At 44.8% G+C, this 20,187-nt stretch overlaps 1 protein-coding gene and 2 long non-coding RNA genes across 16 annotated transcripts in view; 2 read left to right on the forward strand and 1 right to left on the reverse strand.

Moving 5' to 3' along the window:
* LOC129635426 (uncharacterized) overlaps positions 1-19,039 on the reverse strand; it is a 46,564-nt gene extending 27,525 nt beyond the window's left edge. The window contains exons 1-3 of one of the 14 annotated variants that reach the window (XR_008706287.1): positions 18,066-18,515; positions 17,763-17,910; positions 11,826-11,922 (exon numbers count right to left, since the gene is read on the reverse strand). This is a non-coding gene — a long non-coding RNA (uncharacterized LOC129635426). The other 13 variants (XR_008706281.1, XR_008706280.1, XR_008706282.1 and 10 more) reach the window with 13 other exon arrangements.
* Positions 1,233-2,134, forward strand: LOC129635425 (nascent polypeptide-associated complex subunit alpha). Its single transcript, XM_055558421.1, has one exon. The coding sequence runs from the start codon at positions 1,367-1,369 to the stop codon at positions 2,012-2,014; it is 648 nt and encodes a 215-aa protein (XP_055414396.1). The 5' UTR covers positions 1,233-1,366; the 3' UTR covers positions 2,015-2,134.
* On the forward strand, positions 15,628-16,784 carry LOC129635427 (uncharacterized). Its single transcript, XR_008706292.1, has 2 exons — positions 15,628-15,933; positions 16,301-16,784. It is a non-coding gene; the product is annotated as an uncharacterized LOC129635427 (long non-coding RNA).
* Positions 19,040-20,187: the final 1,148 nt, after the last annotated feature.

Raw genomic sequence — 20,187 nt, forward strand, 5'->3', positions numbered from 1 at the left:
ACATTTCATGCAAAGATGGGCACAATAAAGGACAGGAATGGTATAGACCTAACAGAAGCAGAAGATATTAAGAGGAGGTGGTAACAATACACAGAAGAACTGTACAAAAAAGATCTTCATGACCAAGATAACCATGATGGTGTGATTACTTACCTAGAGCCAGACATCCTGGAATGCAAAGTGAAGTGGACCTTAGGAAGCATCATTACAAACAAAGCTAGTGGAGGTGATGAATTCCAGTTGAGCTATTTCAAATCCTGAAAGATGATGCTGTGAAAGTGCTGCACTCAATATGCCAGCAAATTTGAAAAACTCAGCAGTGGCCACAGGACTGGAAAAGGTCAGTTTTCATTCCAAACCCAAAGAAGGGCAATGCCAAAGAATGTTCAAACTACCGCACAATTGCACTCATCGAACATGCTAGCAAAGTAATGCTCAAAATTCTCCAAGCCAGGCTTCAACAGTATGTGAACTGTGAACTTCCAAATGTTCAAGCTGGACTTAGAAAAGGCAGAGGAATCAGAAATCAAATTGCCGACATACACTGGATCATCATAAAAGCAAGAGAATACCATAAAAACATCTACTTCTGCTTTATTGATTATGCCAAATCCTTTGACTGTGTAGCTCACAACAAACTGTAGCAAATTCGTTTTAAGAGATGGGAATACCAGACTACCTTACCTGCCTCCTGAGAAATCCTGGTGCCAGTCAAGAAGCAACAGTTAGAAGCGGACATGAAACAACAGACTGGTTCCAAACTGGGAAAGGAGTACGTCAAGGCTGTGTATTGTCACCCTGCTTATTTACTTTATATGCAGAGTTCAGTTCAGTCACGTCCGACTCTTTGCGACCACATGAACCACAGCACACCAGGCCTCCCTGTCCATCACCAACTCCCGTTCACCCAAACCCATGTCCATTGAGTCAATGACGCCATCCAACCATCTCATCCTCTGTCATCCCCTTCTCCTCCTGCCTTCAATCTTTCCCAGCATCAGGTCTTTTCAATGAGTCAGCTCTTTGCATCAGGTGGCCAAAGTACTGGAGTTTCAGCTTCAACATCAGTCCTTCCAATGAACACCCAGGACTGATCCCTTTTAGGATGGACTTGTTGGATCTCCTTGCAGTCCAAGGGACTCTCAAGAGTCTTGTCCAACACCACAGTTCAAAAGCATCAATTAGCTCTTTCTGCCGCCATCTTGGTTCCGCGTTCCCCGCACAGAGCCAGACCGGGATCCTCTCCCCTCGGGTTGAGAACGCAGTGATAATTGCTTCTGTGTGGGATTTGGAGTGTGGAATAAAACGAATCCCTGGGCACTGGGAAATCCGCTCTCCGCGGAGTAAAGAGGAGCGATAAAAAGAAATGCCCGGTGAAGCCACAGACACCGTCCCTGCTACAGAGCAGGAGTTGCCACAGCCCCAGGCTGAGACAGGGTCTGGAACAGAATCTGATAGTGATGAATCAGTCCCAGAGCTTGAGGAACAGGATTCTACACAGGCAACCACACAACAAGCTCAGCTGGCAGCAGCAGCTGAAATCGATGAAGAACCAGTCAGTAAAGCAAAACAGAGCCGGAGTGAAAAGAAGGCACGGAAGGCTATGTCCAAACTGGGTCTTCGACAGGTTACAGGGGTTACTAGAGTCACTATCCGGAAATCTAAGAATATCCTTTTTGTCATCACAAAACCAGATGTGTACAAGAGCCCAGCTTCAGATACCTACATTGTTTTTGGGGAAGCCAAGATTGAGGATTTATCTCAGCAAGCACAGTTAGCAGCTGCTGAGAAATTCAAAGTTCAAGGTGAAGCTGTCTCAAACATCCAAGAAAACACACAGACTCCAACTGTACAAGAGGAGAGTGAAGAGGAAGAGGTTGACGAAACAGGTGTGGAAGTTAAGGACATAGAATTGGTCATGTCACAAGCAAATGTGTCTAGAGCAAAGGCAGTCAGAGCCCTGAAGAACAACAGTAATGATATTGTAAATGCTATTATGGAATTAACAATGTAACCATCTGAAAAGACGACCTTTTTTTGGTGTTTCAAAAGAGTAACTGCAGCTGGGTTTGAAATTTGTACTGTTTCTATCTAATAAAGTTATGGCTTCTTGTTGGATGAAAAAAAAAAAAAAGCATCAATTATTCGGCGCTCAGCTTTCTTTATAGTTTAACCTCAGATATGCAAATGACACCACCCTTATGGCAGAAAGTGAAGAGGAACTGAAGAACCTCTTGATGAAAGTGAAGGAGGACAGTTTTAAGTTGGCTTAAAACTCAACATTCAGAAAATTAAGATCATGGCATCTGGTCCCATCACTTTATGGGAAATAAACGGGGAAACAATGGAAACAGTGACAGACTTTATTTTCTTGGGCTCCAAAATCACTGAAGATGGTGACTGCAGCCATGAAATTAAGACACTTGCTCCTTGGAAGAAAAGCTATGACAACCCAAGACAGCATATTAAAAAGCAGAGACATTAGTTTGCCGACAAAGGTCCATCTAGTCAAGGCTATGGTTTTTCCAGTGGTCATGTATGGATGTGAGAGTTGGACCATAAAGAAAGCTGAACGTTGAAGAATTGATGCTTTTGAACTGTGGTGTTGGAGAAGGCTCTTGAGAGTCCTTTGGACTGCAAGGTGATCAAACCAGTGAATCCTAAAGGAAATCAGTCCTGAATATTCATCAGAAGGACTGATGCTGAAGTTGATGAAGTTTGGCCACCTGATGTGAAGAACCGACTCATTTGAAAAGACCCTGATGCTGGGAAAGATTGAAGGCAGGAGGAGAAGGGGATGACAGAGGATGAGATGGTTGGATGGCACCACTGACTCAATGGACTTGAGTTTGAGCAAGCTCCGGGAGTTGGTGATGGACAGGGAAGCCTGGCGTGTTGCAGTCCATGGGGTCGCAGAGAGTCAGACGTGACTGAGTGACTGAACGGAACTGAAATAATGATAATGTTGTCAATTCATCAAGATGACAAACAAATAAATATGCACTCACCAGTGTTACTGTGTTAAGCAAATACTAACAGATTTGAAGAGAGACATAGAGAATAGAAAAAAAGTGTTTGGATCTTTAATACCCAACTTTCCACAGTGAACAGATCATTCAGAAAGTACGTCAGTAAGGGAGTACTAAACTTGAATTATATGTTAGACCAAATGGACTTAACAGGCAAAAACACAGCAGTTCATCCAATAGCAGCAAAATTCTTCTTAACTGCTCGTTGAACATTCTCCAGGACAGATCAAGTAATGTCCTGAACATTCTCCAGGACAGATCATGGTTCACTAAACAAATCTTAGCAAATTGAAGAAGACTGATATCATACTAATTATTAGTGAGTCTGTTATATATTTATGTGTGTGTGTATATATATATATATATAATATAATTTTTTCCATTATGGTTTATCATAGGATAGTGAATATAATTCTCTGTGCTATACAGTACAACCTTGCTGTTTATCTATTCTATACATAAAAGCTTACACTTGCTAACCCCAACCTCCCACTCTATCCCGCCCTGAACCCCTCCTCCTCGGCAACCACCAGTCAGTTCTCCATGTCCGTGATTCTGTTTCTGGTTCATATACAGGTTCATTTGTGTCATATTTTAGATCTCACATATAAGTGATATCATATAGCATTTGTCTTCCTCTTTCTGACTTGCTTACTCACATACTAACCACAATGGCAAGAAACCAGAAATGAACAACAGGACAGAGACTAGAAAGTTTACAAATATGTAAAAACTAAACATGATCCTAAAAAATCTATAGGCCAAGTAAAAAGTTAAAAAAGAAAAAGACTGAATCATGAAGAAGTAAAACAATCTGAACAGATCAATTTACTATTACAGACACTGAAACAGTACTCAGAAATCTCCCAGCAAATAATACTAGGACTATATGGCTTCACTGGTGATTTCTACCAAGCTTTTTTCCCTCTATCAAATGTTTACAGAACAATTCACACTAATTATTTTCACCTGGGTAAATCTTGTCACTCTGTGGATGATACACTTTACATTTTACAAATACACTAGGGGACGCATATGCACAATATCAAAAATGTTAGAGCTCTTGGTTCTGAATCTTTGAGGTCTTTGAAAATATTTATCAGTTGAGTTCAAACGTATTTCAGAAATTTAACATGACTGAGCATACATTTAAAATATGATTCTTGTAAACTGTTTAGAACATACAAAGAAGTAATAAGGAAGAATATCACTGTCTGTTAGGAGAGTGTGGAGAGTAATGGAAACCTACAGGAACAAGCCTGGACTGATTATAAGCTCCACTTGAAAAGCCAGTGCCTTTAATAAGCAGAGGTGACTGTTCATCTTGTTTGCAGTGAAGTTGTTTGCATTGCAGTTTTGGTTGAAAATAAACCAATGGCAACAATGGAGGGGGGATTAGCATTTTGTGCTGGGAATGGACAGAAGCCTTTAAAAATGATGTTGTGAATACATACTGATAATTCACAAAGGAAACTGTGATCTATGTTAATAAAGCATATTATAATTGAATCAGTAGATCAGCATTTTTTGTTTATTGTGTGTCTATGAGTGTGTTATGAATTGTGGTGCAACTTACATATTTATATTTTCCCAATTCTCTGAAGTACACTGATTAAGAGAAAAATTTGACAAAAGCTTATTTACTTTTTCAAATATTCTTTGAGAATAAAGAATCTTTAGAAATTTTTTATTTTTAAAAATTAAAAAAATGTAATACAATTTTAAAGGTTACTTCCCATTTACTGTTATAAAATATTGCTCTTCCCCCATGTTGTAGACTACACCCTTGAGCCTATCTTTTTTTTTTTTTTGGACTGTGCCGGGGCTTAGTTGCAGCATGTGGGATCTAGTTTCCTACCAGGGATCAAACTTGGGCCTCCTGCACTGGAAGCATGGGAGTCTTAGCCACTGGATCACCGGGCAAGTCCCCCTTAAGCCTGTCTTATGGCCAACACTGTGTACCCCCACTCCACAACCCCTACACTGCACCTCCTACCTCCCTCCTGGTCACCACTGGTTTGTTCTCTGTATCTGTGAGTTTGCTTTTTTTTCCTAGCTATAGTCACTCATTTGTTATATTTTTCAAACAGTATTTGCCTTACTTCACTTGGCACAATGCCCTCCAAGGCCATCCATGTTGCTGCAAATGGCAAAATTTCATTTTTTTCACTGTTAGAGTATTACATTGTGTGTGTGTGTGTGAATACACATCTTCCTTATCCATTCGTCTGTTGATGGACACTTAGGTTGCTTATATATCTTGGCAATTGTCAATACTGCTAGTATAAACATTGGGGTACATATATATTTTTGAAATAGTGTTTTGGCTTTTTCTTCAATATATATCCAGGAGTGGAATCACTAGGTCATACAGTAATTCTGTTTTTAACTTTTTTGAAACTTTAGTATATCCCAATAAGCCTCTCATACTCCACATGCCAGTATATTTAAAATTTTAAGTGATTTTTAAAACAGCCTTTTAAAACAATGTTTTTTGGCTGCGTGGGTTGCAGGACTTTAGTACCCCGCCAGGGACTGAACCTGGTTCACGGCAGTGAAGGCGCTGAGTCCTAATCACTGGACTGCCAGGAAATTCCCAGACCAATTAGACTTTAAAATAAGGATGTTTAAAACAGACAGAGGAAGACACTACATAATGATCAAAGGATCAGTCCAAAAAGAAAATACAACAGTTTTAAGTATTTATGCACCCAAGATAGAAGCACCAAAATACATAAAGCAAGTATTAACTAACATAAGGGAGAAATTGACAGTAACAATAAAAGTAGGGACCTTTGACACCTCACTGATAACACTGGACAGGTCATCCAGACAGAAAATCAATGAGGAAACACCGGCCTTAAATGACACATCACACCAGAAGGATATACACTCCTATCTATCTATATAGATATAGATATGCAGTCGCTCAGTTGCATCCAATTCTTTGCAACCCCATGGACAGTAGCCCACCAGGCTCCTCTGCCCATGGAATTTCCCAGGGAAGAATACTGGAGTGGGTTGCCATTTTTCGCCTCCAGGAGATTTTCCCTACCCAGCAATTGAACCTGTGTCTCCTACATTGCAGGCAGATTCTTTACCTGCTAAGTCATCAGAGAATACCATATTTAGATGAGCTATTTAAAAAGGCTTCCAAAAAATGAAAGTGCAGGAGCAGATGGCTTCACAAGTGAATTCTGCCAAACACATAGAGAAGAGTTAATTCCTATTCTTCTCAAACTATTCCCCAAAATTGCAGGGGAAATTGCAGAGTCAGGAATTATAGTTCAGTTCAGTTCAGTCACTCAGTCGTGTCCAACTCTTTGCGACCCCATGAATCGCAGCACGCCAGGCCTCCCTGTCCATCACCAACTCCCAGAGTTCACTCCGACTCATGTCCATCGAGTCAGCGATGCCATCCAGCCATCTCCTCCTCTGTCGTCCCCTTTTCCTCCTGCCCCCAATCCCTCCCAGCATCAGAGTCTTTTCCAATGAGTCAGCTCTTCGCATGAGGTAGCCAAAGTACTGGAGTTTCAGCTTTAGCATCATTCCTTCCAAAGAACACCCAGGACTGATCTCCTTTGGAATGGACTGGTTGGATCTCCTTGCAGTCCAAGGGACTCTCAAGAGTCTTCTCCAACACCACAGTTCAAAAGCATCAATTCTTCGGTGCTCAGCTTTCTTCACAGACCAACTCTCACATCCATACATGACCACTGGAAAAACCATAGCCTTGACTAGACGGACCTTTGTTGGCAAAGTAATGTTTCTGCTTTTGAATATGCTATCTAGGTTGGTTATAACGTTCCTTCCAAGGAGTAAGCATCTTTTAATTTCATGGCTGCAGTCACCATCTGCAGTGATTTTGGAGCCCAAAAAAATAAAGTCTGACACTGTTTCCACTCTTTCCCCATCTATTTCCCATGAAGTGATGGGACCAGATGCCATGATCTTTGTTTTCTGAATGTTGAGCTTTAAGCCAACTTTTTCACTCTCCTCTTTCACTTCATCAAGAGGCTTTTTAGTTCCTCTTCACTTTCTGCCATAAAGATGGTGTCATACAGAGTGAAGTAAGCCAGAAAGAAAAACACCAATACAGTATACTAACGCATATATATGGAATTGAGAAAGATGGTAACAATAACCCTGTGTACGAGACAGCAAAAGAGACACTGATGTATAGAACAGTCTTATGGACTCTGTGAGAGAGGGAGAGGGTGGGAAGATTTGGGAGAATGGCATTGAAACATGTAAAATATCATGTATGAAACGAGTTGCCAGTCCAGGTTCGATGCACGATACTGGATGCTTGGGGCTGGTGCACTGGGACGACCCAGAGGGATGGAATGGGGAAGGAGGAGGGAGGAGGGTTCAGGATGGGGAACACATGTATACCTGTGGCGGATTCATTTTGTTATTTGGCAAAACTAATACAATTATGTAAAGTTTAAAAATAAAATAAAATTAAAAAAAAAAAAGATGGTGTCATGGGGGAAATGGTGCAGGACACTTGGTAACTGAGGACTGGAACATTTGAGGGCATTAGACACACAAGACATGAGCAATGGGCAGAAGTCCCTGGAATGACGGGAGGACAAAGGGCAAAGGAGAAGGAGGAAACAAAGGATAAAAGGCTTGGGAGAGCAGAAGGGGAGGAGGGCTGGGCTGAGCGTTTGGGATCAGGGGATAGAGGCTTCATGGAGATGAAGGTCTGAAATGCACAGGATGGGTGTGGGAGCACAGTAAAGAGGCTGAGAAGGGGAAGCCTTAGTTCTAGAGATATCTAAAGGTCACAGGCAGAGACAGTGAGGTCACCATGAGGAGCAGAGAATGGAGGAGGAGAGGGATAGAGGCGGGTGCTGGCAGTTGCAGCGGGTAGATTGGGGGTCACTAATTTCTTCTATTTACTAATCCCATGACTTGCATTTGAATCATAACCTAACTGTGAACAGTTTCTAGTTTTAGACCTTGAGGTAATAACCTTCCTGACATAAAATACTTGTGATGATCTTTTCAACTGAATACACTGTAAAAGATTAGAGAACAAATGAGTCCACAGTGACACAGTATTTCTTCTCTCCTTCAGGGACACCAGATGCAAGGTGTGACCATGGAAGCATGACACAGAGACCGCCAGAAGGAAATGGATCCTGCTTAGCACCTGAACGGTCCTGGAAGTGGACTCTCTCTTGGAAGCTGCAGACAAGAACCTATGCCTCATGAGCCCCCTCCTCACTGACCTTCTAAGGCCCGAAACAGAAAGCCCAGCCAAGACTGCTAGATTTCTAACTTATGAACTGTAGAATGTTCTTTAAACTGTGAAACGTGTAGTCATATATTAAGGTAGTGATAGAAAATTACAGAGGAACAAATTTAATTATAAAGTAATACACATTATGAATAATAAAATCAAGTAAAAATGTCCATGAATTAACTACCCCCCAGAGGTAGTAAAATGTTATCTCCAGATGTTCTAGTCACCACTAAGTGTACCCTCCTTGCTATGCAATTTCCATGTGTCACAAACTGCTTTTGAATTTGTATAGTACACATGCACACATACACCACTGCTAAAATACTACGTACATGGTTCAACACTGACACATATATTGTCAAATCAAACTTTCTGTCAATGAAATTGCTTTCCTTTACCAATGATATTTGAAGGTGATACTTTCGCACCAGTAGAAATGGATCTCCTGCATTCCCAAACAGTGTCGTATTCCATGGTAATTACGAATAAAACGACTTAACCAAAACACTTCGTAGTATGCATTTACATAGCTGCACATGTTCTTTTTCCTGCTGTCATAGACGTGGCTCTTTGGTTTCTACACATGTGGCTTATCTGGTGAAACTGCTGCACCAACATGCCTGTGCGTTTCTGTGTTAGGTGGACAACTGCTAAATTACCTTGCAAATGGATGAGAAGTGTAATATTCCACCTACTGAGTTCCCACTGTTAAAAGTGATTAAACAAGGAGGCCACTAGGCTGAGGTGACTCTCACCCTTTGGTAGCCTATTTAAGCACACAAAACTTAATATCGAGTCAAGGCATGTTAACCTGAGAAAATAAATTAAGAACAGCCAATCACACCCAGCCAACTAGGCTTTCCAAGACCAAGGTGGCTGGGTAAGATACAATCAAATAGTATCCTTGCTTTCATTTGGCATCTTCTCTAGAAAAACCGGACCTCCCTGGTGGCTCAGATGGTAAAGCATCTGCCTACAATGTGGGAGACCCGGGTTCATTCCCTGGGTCGGGAAGATCTCCTGGAGAAGGCAATGGCAACCCACTCCAGTATTCTTGCCTGGAAAATCCCATGGACATAGGAGCCTGGTAGGCTACAGTCCATGGAGTCGCAAAGAGTCAGACACAACTGAGCGACTTCACTTTCCACTTTCCTTTCCTAGAAAAACCTGTCCCCTAGTTCCTACAGATAAAGTGCTCTTAACCACCTTTGATTTGAGGCTGCTGGAACTGAAAAGAGGTAGGTTCAGATTAACTCTTGAAAACCTGAAATGGGCAGAAATCGGTATTCTAACACACAGTGCTGCATTTCACAGGGAGCACACTCCTCTAGTTCCTGAACACCTCGCTGAGGGGCACTGGGGCCGAGGACCCTCAGTGCAGTCTCTTCCCACTCCTCCCGGCCCCCCTCGCTCGTGCCAACCTCTCCCCATCACCTCTGTGCCCTACGATCAGAGACTTCGCCCTTGATAGTAACATCACTCCGCCTGCCTTACCCTTCTCCTACCACATGCCGAACAGCGCACGGAGGACTTCCGGCACACGCCAGCCCCTCCCAGGGCCAAGACATCCCGCCCTGGGCGCAAGACCACCAGTCCCGACTCCCACTGTAATGAGGCCCACACACCTCAGCCTGCAGTTCAGGCAAACTGGTATCGCAGTGTGCAGCACAGACCACTTCTCACTCTGATCTGCGGTTACCCCACCTAGGGTTTTCAACAGCCTTTCCCTTTTCGCCTTTTCTTTATCTCAAACCTCCACACAGGCACACACAGGGAATCCAGGTGAAACTCACGGTGACTTGAATCTAGTAACTCTAACAATGCATCTGCCCAAAGAGCAGACTGGAATCAGGGGCGCTGGTCACCCAGGATCAGTCCCACCTCCTGAGTAGCCCATTTGATGCCCCAGATCTCTGTTTCTCATTTGAGGCTTAACATTCGGGCACAGAGTTTCCATCCAGAATATAGTCCCTCTTCCAAAATCAGACTTGCAGAGCCTAATAGGAAATGTCAGTTCAGATTCCGTTTAAAGTGATCACTTAAACGACCAAAAAAGGAAAAACTGTCCTGCCATGGCTCCGCCCCCATTCATCGGTCACCCTTCTCAGAGCAGCTCAGAGACCAGAGCTCCTGGCAACTCTGCCACCTTTGTGAATGGATCTGGCATTTCCAGTTTTTGATGCTCAGACTCGGGTTAAGGAGAGCAAGGACTTGAAATTTGGTGGGTGGGTTTTATCTTTATTATCCATGATATGGAAAGAGAAGAAACAAAGATAATCTCTACTCCCACGAAGGCAAGCCTGACATCTAAATCCTCCTGGTAAAGATGAACACAGAACACCCAGTCCCCAACACTGAAGACCCCATCCCCAACACTGAAGCCTCCGTCCCCAGAAGATTACAACAATCAACTCTCGTAATGTGTGGATCTTAGCACAGTGTCTTTAACACATGTGTGTGAGCACACAGTAGATTCTCATGAAACATTCCTTTCGGGAATGAATACATGTTGTTCCCCCACTGTTCAGACTCCACTGCTTTCTCTAGTCCCTACTCATTTTGCAAGTGGTGAGCAGAGAATGTCATCCTTCCAGAAGTTGGTGGTGGTCTTCACTGGGAGCAGCAGCATTTGTGTTCAGATAGGGTGATCGTGTGTAAGGCACTCAGGCACTGTTCTTGATTTCTCTAGATTAATGCTGCTGGGAATGAGGTCTGGGGGAAGCAACTTCATTGACTGCTCAAATTGCAAATTAATGACCCAGACTTGGAGAGTCATAACCTCTGAGTATCAGGCCCCTATTACTGTTTTTAATGGGATCCAAAAGTGATTCATATAGATGGGAAATTCTGAGCAACATTCACCAAAGTCATTTTCACCTTTGACTCTCCATTGGGATCATTTCTGTTATTTTTAGAACTCTACAGTCCTCTGTGTTGCACGCCCAGAGCTTCTGTCAATTAGTCCTATGCAGGGCCCAGGATCAATGCTATCTTAAAGAAGTGGCCCAGGTTACTCTATTGTGACGCTGGGTAAACACTGGGAGGCTCTCAGACTCATTTCTGAGGACCCAGTGGAGGGTCTGGGCGCTGGGGAGGCCTGCTTGGCACAGACGTGAATGGGGGACAGTCAGTCTGCCTCACGCTCCCAGTGTCATAGTGGAACATTCAGGTGTCTCTAGGAGACAAGGGAGGAGAAACTCACTCAAACTCCATAAAGGAACTCTGTAAATGCACAGATTTCCCCAGGCCCCCAAAAGCAATGGAAGAAGAGTTAGAACATCCCTTGCTGGGCATGGGGAAGCCTCTGGTTCTCACTCCGATTGCCATGGAAGATCATCGGAGCAAAAGGAAACCCTTAGAGGATTTAGGAGCATGGGGAGTGGAGCAGGAGAGGGACCTCTGTGACAGCGGGACACAGAGACCTGGACTTCTCGAAGGAATCCCCAGTGAGCAGAGCCACGCAAACAACACTTTAGGCCTCGGTTCCTCCTTCACCTTCAGACATCACCTCTGTGCGATCTGCTTTATTCATCCCCACCTACCTGGGTGCATGACTGTTGTCTCCTTTTCTTCACATCCCAGGGCTCTTCTTGGCTCAAAAAAAGGTGACCAGGTTCAGCTTAGAGACAGCAAGACCTGCTTATTTAAAAAAAAAAAAAAGGAACATATTACTCATCCTGGGGTTTCTACAATATCCAACCCAGTAGTGTTCAGTAGTGGAGAAGGCAGTGGTATCCCACTGCAGTGCTCCTGCCTGGGATCCCAGGGATGGAGGAGCCTGGTGGGCTGCAGTCCATGGGGCCGCTAAGAGGACACGACTGAGAGACTTCACTTTCACTTTTCACTTTCATGCATTGGAGAAGGAAATGGCAACCCACTCCAGTGTTCTTGCCTGGAGAATCCCAGGGACGGGGGAGCCTGGTGGGCTGCAGTCCATGGGGTCGCTAAGAGTCGGACACGACTGAAGCGACTTAGCAGCAGCAGCAGTGTTCAGTAGAGATGACACTATGTAACCAGCAAGAGTTAATTTTAAATTTACACTGGATCTGCTTCAGTGACTTTAACCCTTTTTTATTATAAACGTACATAATGGCCTGCCCCAGGGAGATAACCGGAGCTGCCCCCCTGTGAAGGACTGTAAGGAAGTGCAACTAACACATTCCCCTGCCTGAGGCTTGCCATTCTAGGAGACATTTGCAAGGATTTAGTCTTTTTACGTGGTTTCCTCACCTCCCCCTATCTCCAATCCATAAATAACCTAGCAACCAGGCCCTGAGAAGACAGTTATTATAAGGCACTAGCCTGCCATCTTCTCTGTCAGCCAGCTCCCGAATAAAGTCCCTTCTTGATCCCAACACCTCTGAGTAGAGTGAGCCTGGACTCTGGTAACAGCTGTAAGTTATACAAAATGACTTCACCCAATAGTATTTCCTGACAGCCTCTTTAAAACACTTAGGAAGCATTTCTCATTTGCAGATCCTTAACTCTATTTCCAAGTACTACTCAATCAAAAGTAAGGAATGGTTATCTGATTTTAAGATGTGGGCAACAATATCTTATTTTATTTTAAATATCTAGAATGACCACTCATCTAGAGTGAAAGATGCAGATCGGCTCAAGAAATGAGGACAAGATGAAACATCATGAAGATTTTTTTTCGCATCAACAAATTGTTATTTTCTTGAAATGATTTCATTTTTAATTTGTGATTATATTACAGCATTTTAAGATACTTGAATATATACTGCTGCTACTGCTAAGTCACTTCAGTCATGTCCAACTCTGTGCGACGCCATAGACGGCAGCCCACCAGGCTCCCCCGTCCCTGGGATTCTCCAGGCAAGAACATGGAGTGGGTTGCCATTTCCTTCTCCAATGCATGAAAGTGAAAAGTGAAAGTGAAGTCACTCAGTCGTGTCCGACTCTTAGTGACCCCACGGACTGCAGCCCACCAGGCTCCTCCATCCATGGGATTTTCCAGGCAAGAGTACTGGAGTGGGGTGCCATACAGAACTCTTTTTTTTTTTTCCCCCTGGAGAAACAAAAAGAAACAAGAAAGTAACTGTGAAACGATAATGGAATTGAAGAAATTTACACGGATTTCCCTGGTGGTCTGGTGGCTAAGACCCGGCTCTCCCAATACAGGCGGCTGACGTTCAATCTAGTCAGGCAACTAGATTCCATATGTAACTAAGGGTTCGCGTGGTGCAAGGAAGACCCAGCACAGCCCAAATAAAAAAATACATAAATGTATAAATAAATACAATTTTTAAATTAGAAAAAGGAAATTTACAGAACACTTAATAACAAAAGCCTGAACATAGATGAGAGGCTTCATTTTCCAAAGAAATCTCCAGGCAAGGGAAATGAAGTAGAGAAAGAAAATTCCCATGAAACTCGATGGTTCATGCACAGTTCTCAGTAGACCCCTCCAAGACCCTGTTAATGATAATTGGAAAATTATTATCTTTTCAGTTGAGGAATCTGGCCAACTGCCCCTGATTCAAGTGAACAAAATTAACATCAGCTATGCTGGGACAAATTGCTATCAGCTGCCTGCATGCAGGACTCATCGCCATTGTTGGGACAGTTTTGCAGAACAAAAAAAGTGAATGAAAACATTAACCCTTGAAACATTAATCTGAGAACAGGGTTAACCACAGCTCATTTTAAATCACATGTAGCTCTCAAGTCCTGTACTGTTGTGTATTTTGAATAAAAAGTCTTTCCTTGAGGCAACTGAGAGCTCTCCTTCTTTTTTAGAACTCTGTGTTATTTCTAGGCCATACAGCAATCAGCTTTATCGGAGCATTTTCGTTATCCTTGTCTATATAGACCAGGAGTCCCCAGCCTCTAGGATCTGATGCCTAATTATTTGAGGTGGAACTGATAGAATAATAATAGAAATAAAGTGCAGGATAAACGTAAAGCACTTGAACCATCCGGAAACCAATCCCTGTCCCCAATCCATGGAAAAATGGTCTTCCATGAAATCAAGTTCCTGGTGCCAAAAAAAGGTTGGGAACCAATGACATAGACTGATGCTGAATCCAAACAGGACCTAGATAGTACATATTCTCCTTCTTCACCGATATCCCACGACCTACCCTTATATTCAGCAGGCATCTTCTGTATCAACACATCCCCAAGTTAATAAGAAAAAAGAACATTTTCAACATGTGCACATCAGTAACTCATGGCAGGAATTTGTCATGCTCTTAAAGGGAGTCTGGATGAAGAAAATGGAGAGAAGGCAGTGGGATATCCTAAAGACCTAACCTTGGCTAACATTAGGAGGAAAAAAAGTATTAAAAATAAATTTGTTAGGCAGGACCACCAGAGATATAGAAGTAAATGTTTACAAGGTCTGAATAGGTGGGACTTCAGCAAGAAAAGGGGACACAGCTGCTGACCTGAGTCACAAATTTTATCTGAGAACCTACCATTTCCTCCTCTTTCTCCTCCATTTCTAAGTTTCTTTCTCAGATGTTATTATATAGAGAGATCACACCTGTACATCTTTGAAGGCATTATCAGCACAGCATTTTCACCTGCTACCTATACACTCAGGAGGCCTGTAAAATGCAGAAAGACCACACTGCTCTGTCCTTTGCCACGTGGCATATTCAGGAAGAAACGAGCTTCCATATGGAGACCACAAGGTAATGGTCTCCTTCCCCATTTTCATACGCCCTTCCGTCTCACGGTCCACTAATGCTGCCAGAGCAATGGGGAGGGTGGGGAGCACTGACCTGGCCCACCCACACAGACCCTGTTACCTTGAATCAAAGGTTACCAAGCAAAGGTTACTCAAGTCTCACACCACAAAAATACAACAGCCCTCTTGCATAATCCTGGTTTCATCTGGGAATTGCCTGGAAGACGTAATTAAAACAAATTTGTATTCTATATAAATTATGTTGGTCACCTAAAACTATGTTATACAATTTTGTGAATCAAATACAATATTGAACGTCAACTATGTGTGTGTGTTAGTCACTCAAATTGTGTCCAACTCTGTGACCCTATGGACCATAGCCAGCCAGGCTCCTATGTCCCTGGGGTTCTCCAGTCAAGAAGACTGGAATGGGTTGCCATTTCCTTCTCCAGGGGTTCTTCCTGACCCAGATTGGAACCTGTGTCTCCTGCATGGCAGAGCGATTCTTTGCCACTGAGTCACACGGGAAGCCAAATGTCAACTATGTATTTTTTTAAATGTACTCTCGCCCAGACCAATAGACAGAATCTGAGAGGGGTCACAGGAGATAGTAGTAATTAAAACTCGCCTAGTCATCTTTACTAGTAAGCCTAGGGTTAAAAGCACTTATGCAAATCTTGCCTCTCAAACTTGAATATGCATACAAAGCAGTCCGCATCCAAGGAAGAAACCGATCCTGCAGGTTTGGAGTGCGGCCCATCAACTGGCATCTTTAACAAGCTTCTTCCTTGTGTCTGCTGCTCGCCTAGACCGTTTTGAGTAGCAGTGGAGCAAGCAGGCACACCACACCTCAGCCCCGACCACCAAACACCCTGTCTCAGGACAACTACTGTCGTGTCCACCAAAGACCACCGTATCACGGCCTTGAAGGCTCACACGCCTGGCTGGCACTTTAGGGCATACGGAAGCTTAATGAAGGCTGTAACACCTGAGTAAGTTTCTGCTTGGAACACATGTATATCGTCATCAGGGCAATGACTACTGAGTCTCCACCGAGTGTTTGCAGTAGGTTATCATGCGCTGTTTTGGACATCTCACAGTTGTTATTAGAGTTAACCTTTATGATACCCGAGGGTTTGGGCATTAGGAGTCTCACAATAACCATGATGATGTAGGCAGAGACTCACCTATTTTTCTGTTTCTCTATCATTGACTTTTATTTTTAATATTTGCATACAATAGAGACTACCTACAGATGGCTGGAGGAATACAGAAAGGAAGGCTATCTTAGAAGTTCAGAGAGTTGTTTTTAGAAATTTATTGTTTTGTGTTTACTTTTACTCTTTTCTTTTCTAATAGTGAAGGAGGAAACAGAACAGGGCCAGACAGTGGACTTTGAGCTGTATGGCCAGTATCTGGAAACGACATACCAACTGGAAACCAGACCCCCCCCCCCCCCCCGCCCACCTGCCCATGGAAGAGCCCCAGGGCTTGTACCTAGACTCTCTGCCGCCTAAAAGAATACCCTAATTATCTGTGTAACCCGAATAGAATCATACATTCTATTATGCTTACTGGGGTATGATCACAGGACTATTGATAATTGTCCACTGTTATTAATTGACCACCTAGGCTTAAGGCATATGAATCACATGGGAACTTTGATTGTATTTTTCTTTTCCTTTCTTTAGACTAGTTTCAGAGAATTTGGGGAGGTGGGTTTGAGCACGTACACTTAGGGTATATAAGGTTTTCATAAAAACTGGTCGGGGTCCTTGGCTAAGAGGAGACTCTGCCTTGGGCCCGCCGGTGTAATAAACTGCACTCCGATATCTGCACTGTCCTTCTGAGTGAGTTCGTTTCCCGAAACACGTGGCTACAACAATACGGTACAAGATTTAAGTTTTTAAGTAAAAGCCAATCAGCTTTCCTGACTAGATGTATTTTTTATACTCCCATAACTCAAAGGACATGAGTTTGAGCAAGTTCCAGGAGTGGGTGATGAAGGGGAAGCCTGGTGAGCTGCAGTCCATGGGGACACAAAGAGCAACATGGGACACGACTGAGCGACTGAACTGAAGCTATATAGGGTAATTTTTACTCCTCTATGTTCTCACTAAAATTTGATGTGACCCATTTTTGGTTTATTTTTTAATTTAGGCACTCAGAAATTTGAGGTACCATCTTTTTCTGTTTCCCTGGTGTCTAGCATAAAGAAAATGTGACATATTTATACACACACACATATATATTTTACTCAGTCTTACAAAAAGAGACATCCTTCCACTTCAGACAATGTGAATGCAACGGAAAAACATTAAGTTGACAAAGCGAACGCAGAAAGGAAAATAGTGTCATCTCAATTTTGTGTAGAATCTACTAAACTCTAATGCACAGAACAGCAGGCTGTCTGGCCACTGAGGCACTTGCCAGGCTGGAAATGCCCCCAACACATGCTGTAGTCAGACCTCTGCCCCCTTTGTGAGGCGTGGCTATTTGGGGCCGAGAGTCAGAGCCGCCTGGTAACCAACAACCATCACTCTGGGCATCGCCTTGTTGTTCACCATTCATGCCCCATCTCAGAGCCTGCAAGTCTCACCTGGGAGCCGCAGTTGCATTCCGCCGGCTCTCCTGCGCCCTCTTGCGGCCATCCTCTCTAACGACCACTCCCATCCCTTCCTCCTGACCGCCCAGCCCTAGCGGCTTGCTTGGCCTTGGGCACCTTCCAGCCTGATTTCGTTCCTCCTTTCCCTCTAAATGCAATGAAGTCTCTACATGGGGGCGTATTTCTCTCTCAAAGTCTCCCGGAGCACTCACTCACCTCTCCCTTCTCCACCACACGACTCCGTTCACCCTTCCGCCTCCACCTCTGGAACTCACGGGGCAGCACTTCTTAAGTTCCAGCCTCCAGCCTGGATTCTTCCCGGAGCCCGGAAAGTTCTGGGGCTGGAAGCCAGGCTTCCAGGTCGCTGGTTGCGGGATCATACCGGGAAGGCGAGGAAAGGTTGGGAAACTGGAACTTTCAAGCCCATCCACCTCCTTCCAGTGGAAGGAGGAAGGCATCATTTTAATAGTACTTTTCATGGTCAGCCTGCTCCCCCACGCTATGGTGATTAATACTCACTTGAGGCGGCAGGGACGACCTAACTGTCCCCCTCGATTCCGCCAGAAGGGTCCGGGGCGTCTGTGATACCGCTGGTCCCGACTTCTTTTCTGGGCGGAGGCCAGCGCTCCAGGGGTCCCTTCAGTCCAATCCCCGCTCCCCTGCCCTCGGTACTTGCATCTCAGAGAGGAAGGAGCGCAGAGAGATTTGGCTGAATCCAGGGACCTGCTAGCCTAGGGATGAATTTTAAGCCAGAACGCCCCAAGACGCAAGTGGAGTGAAGTGAAAGTTGCTCAGTCGTGTCCGACTCTTTGCGACCCCATGGAAAGTCCATGGAAGTCTCCAGGCCAGGATACTGGAGTGGGTAGCCTTTCCCTTGGCCGGCGGATCTTCCCAACCCAGGGATCGAACCCAGGTCTCCCGTACTGCAGGCTGATTCTTTACCAGCTGAGCCACAAGGGAAGCCAAGACACAATTAAAAGTTATTAGAACCTCCTGTAAGAGGGGGAGGGGAGGTTAGGAGGCTGAGGCCCACCGCAACGAGTCCAGCCTCGGAGGACCCCCGCACAGCCTCCCCCGACCCCCAGCTTTCCCGCCTTCAGGAAGAGGGGCGCTGCGACTTCAGCCCGGACTCTGCAACTGCCGCTCCCCAACTCCAGTTAGCACGCGCAAGTCGGCCCTCTCCCCACCCCGAGAGGCCCGAGTCAGCCGGGCGGAGGCTACCGGCGACAGGACGGACCGAAGTTCCCCCGGAGATGCCGCGCGCAGCTCTTCCTAAACAGCAGCAGCGACTGCGAGCGAACCCCGCGGGCCAAGCGCAGCAGCCGGGGACGCGCCGCAGGGGCCGGACCCACTTACCGGCGCGCGGCCCCGAGGGCAGACGGGTTTTCGCCGGAGCGGTGAGGCTTTGGGTGGGGTCGGGGGTCGGGGTGTGGGTCGGGGTCATGCCCTCCCCCTCTTCGTTTCCGGGGCGGTCGAGACCCTGAAGCGACGAGAAGCCGAGACGCGAACTGAGGCTCCGCGCGGATCCCCGGGGGGCGGGGCCGCGTGGCCTCGGGTCAGGCGCCCCAGCCTAACTGCCTTCAGGTGTTGCGGCTGATGGTTGACCGCAGTGTCCTGGGATTTAGGTGTTGCTCCATCCTGGATGACGCTTATGGTACAAAAAAGTATGGACGGCTCAGAAGCGGGTTGAAGATTTCTATCACAATAGGTAGGACAGGGGGCCGGATTAATAGACGGCTTTGTATTCCTTGAAAGCGTCTCGTCGGCTTTAGTTTTTAGACATTGGGAAGTCATAGGTTTTTAAAGCATGGGTGACTTGACTTGTGGGTTTTGTCAGGAAGTATTCTGGCTGCACTGTGTAGAGTGGCAGGGGAGGAAGCTGGTGCTTGCAGGAGAGGTCTGAGACGTGAGTGCAGAAGTCCACGTGAGGACCCACGCGGGACTGGACCCATGCACGTGGAGTGACCGAGGAGAGAGAAAGCATGAATCCCGTTTTGGGGTGAGGAAGAGGGAAAAATTTAGGAGGGCATCCCGATTGCACTTAGTTGATTAAATGGGAAGGAAAGCTTTTCTTTTAGACGCTTGGATTTTTTTTTTTTTAAGGTGAAGTTTTTTACATGCAAGATATTTGAGATCTTTATGGACCAAAGGAAAGGGAGATGAAGAACACGGGAGAATAGTTGGTGTGGAACTGCGGACAGCTCCAATTGATGTCTAAGATTGAGGATTCTGCCAAGATGGTGGCTGAGTTGATGTACTGTGGGAAAGAAAGACTTTCTGGAAAGTCCAAGAGGTGTATTTGGGAGTAAATGCTGCTTAGGTTACATAGTTACTTAACAGGATCTGTGATAAGACGGAATGACCTGAGAAACAGAGTTAGGAAAACAAAAACAATTTTAGGGCATATTCTGTCACACTTGACTGGCTTTTTATCAGCCTGTTTGGCTCTGATGAGCAGTGATGTGTGTCTGCAAGGTGTTCACAGGGGTACTCACACCCTCAGAACATTCCAGGCGTTCTTGTAGGAGTGAGAAAGTGGTAAGAGTGTTAGTATTCTAAGCAGATTAATCTCTCTCCTCTGATCAACTTGCAGATTTTAGTATTTTTTGTAATATTAGAAGAAAAATGGCTTAAAGCTCCT

The sequence above is a fragment of the Bubalus kerabau genome, chromosome 20 (assembly GCF_029407905.1).
Source record: "Bubalus kerabau isolate K-KA32 ecotype Philippines breed swamp buffalo chromosome 20, PCC_UOA_SB_1v2, whole genome shotgun sequence".
In the NCBI taxonomy this organism is placed as follows: domain Eukaryota; kingdom Metazoa; phylum Chordata; class Mammalia; order Artiodactyla; family Bovidae; genus Bubalus; species Bubalus kerabau.

Bases quoted from the DNA above. Each gene is read 5' to 3' on its own strand.
- LOC129635425 (XM_055558421.1), top strand. From the start codon at position 1,367: ATGCCCGGTGAAGCCACAGACACCGTCCCTGCTACAGAGCAGGAGTTG.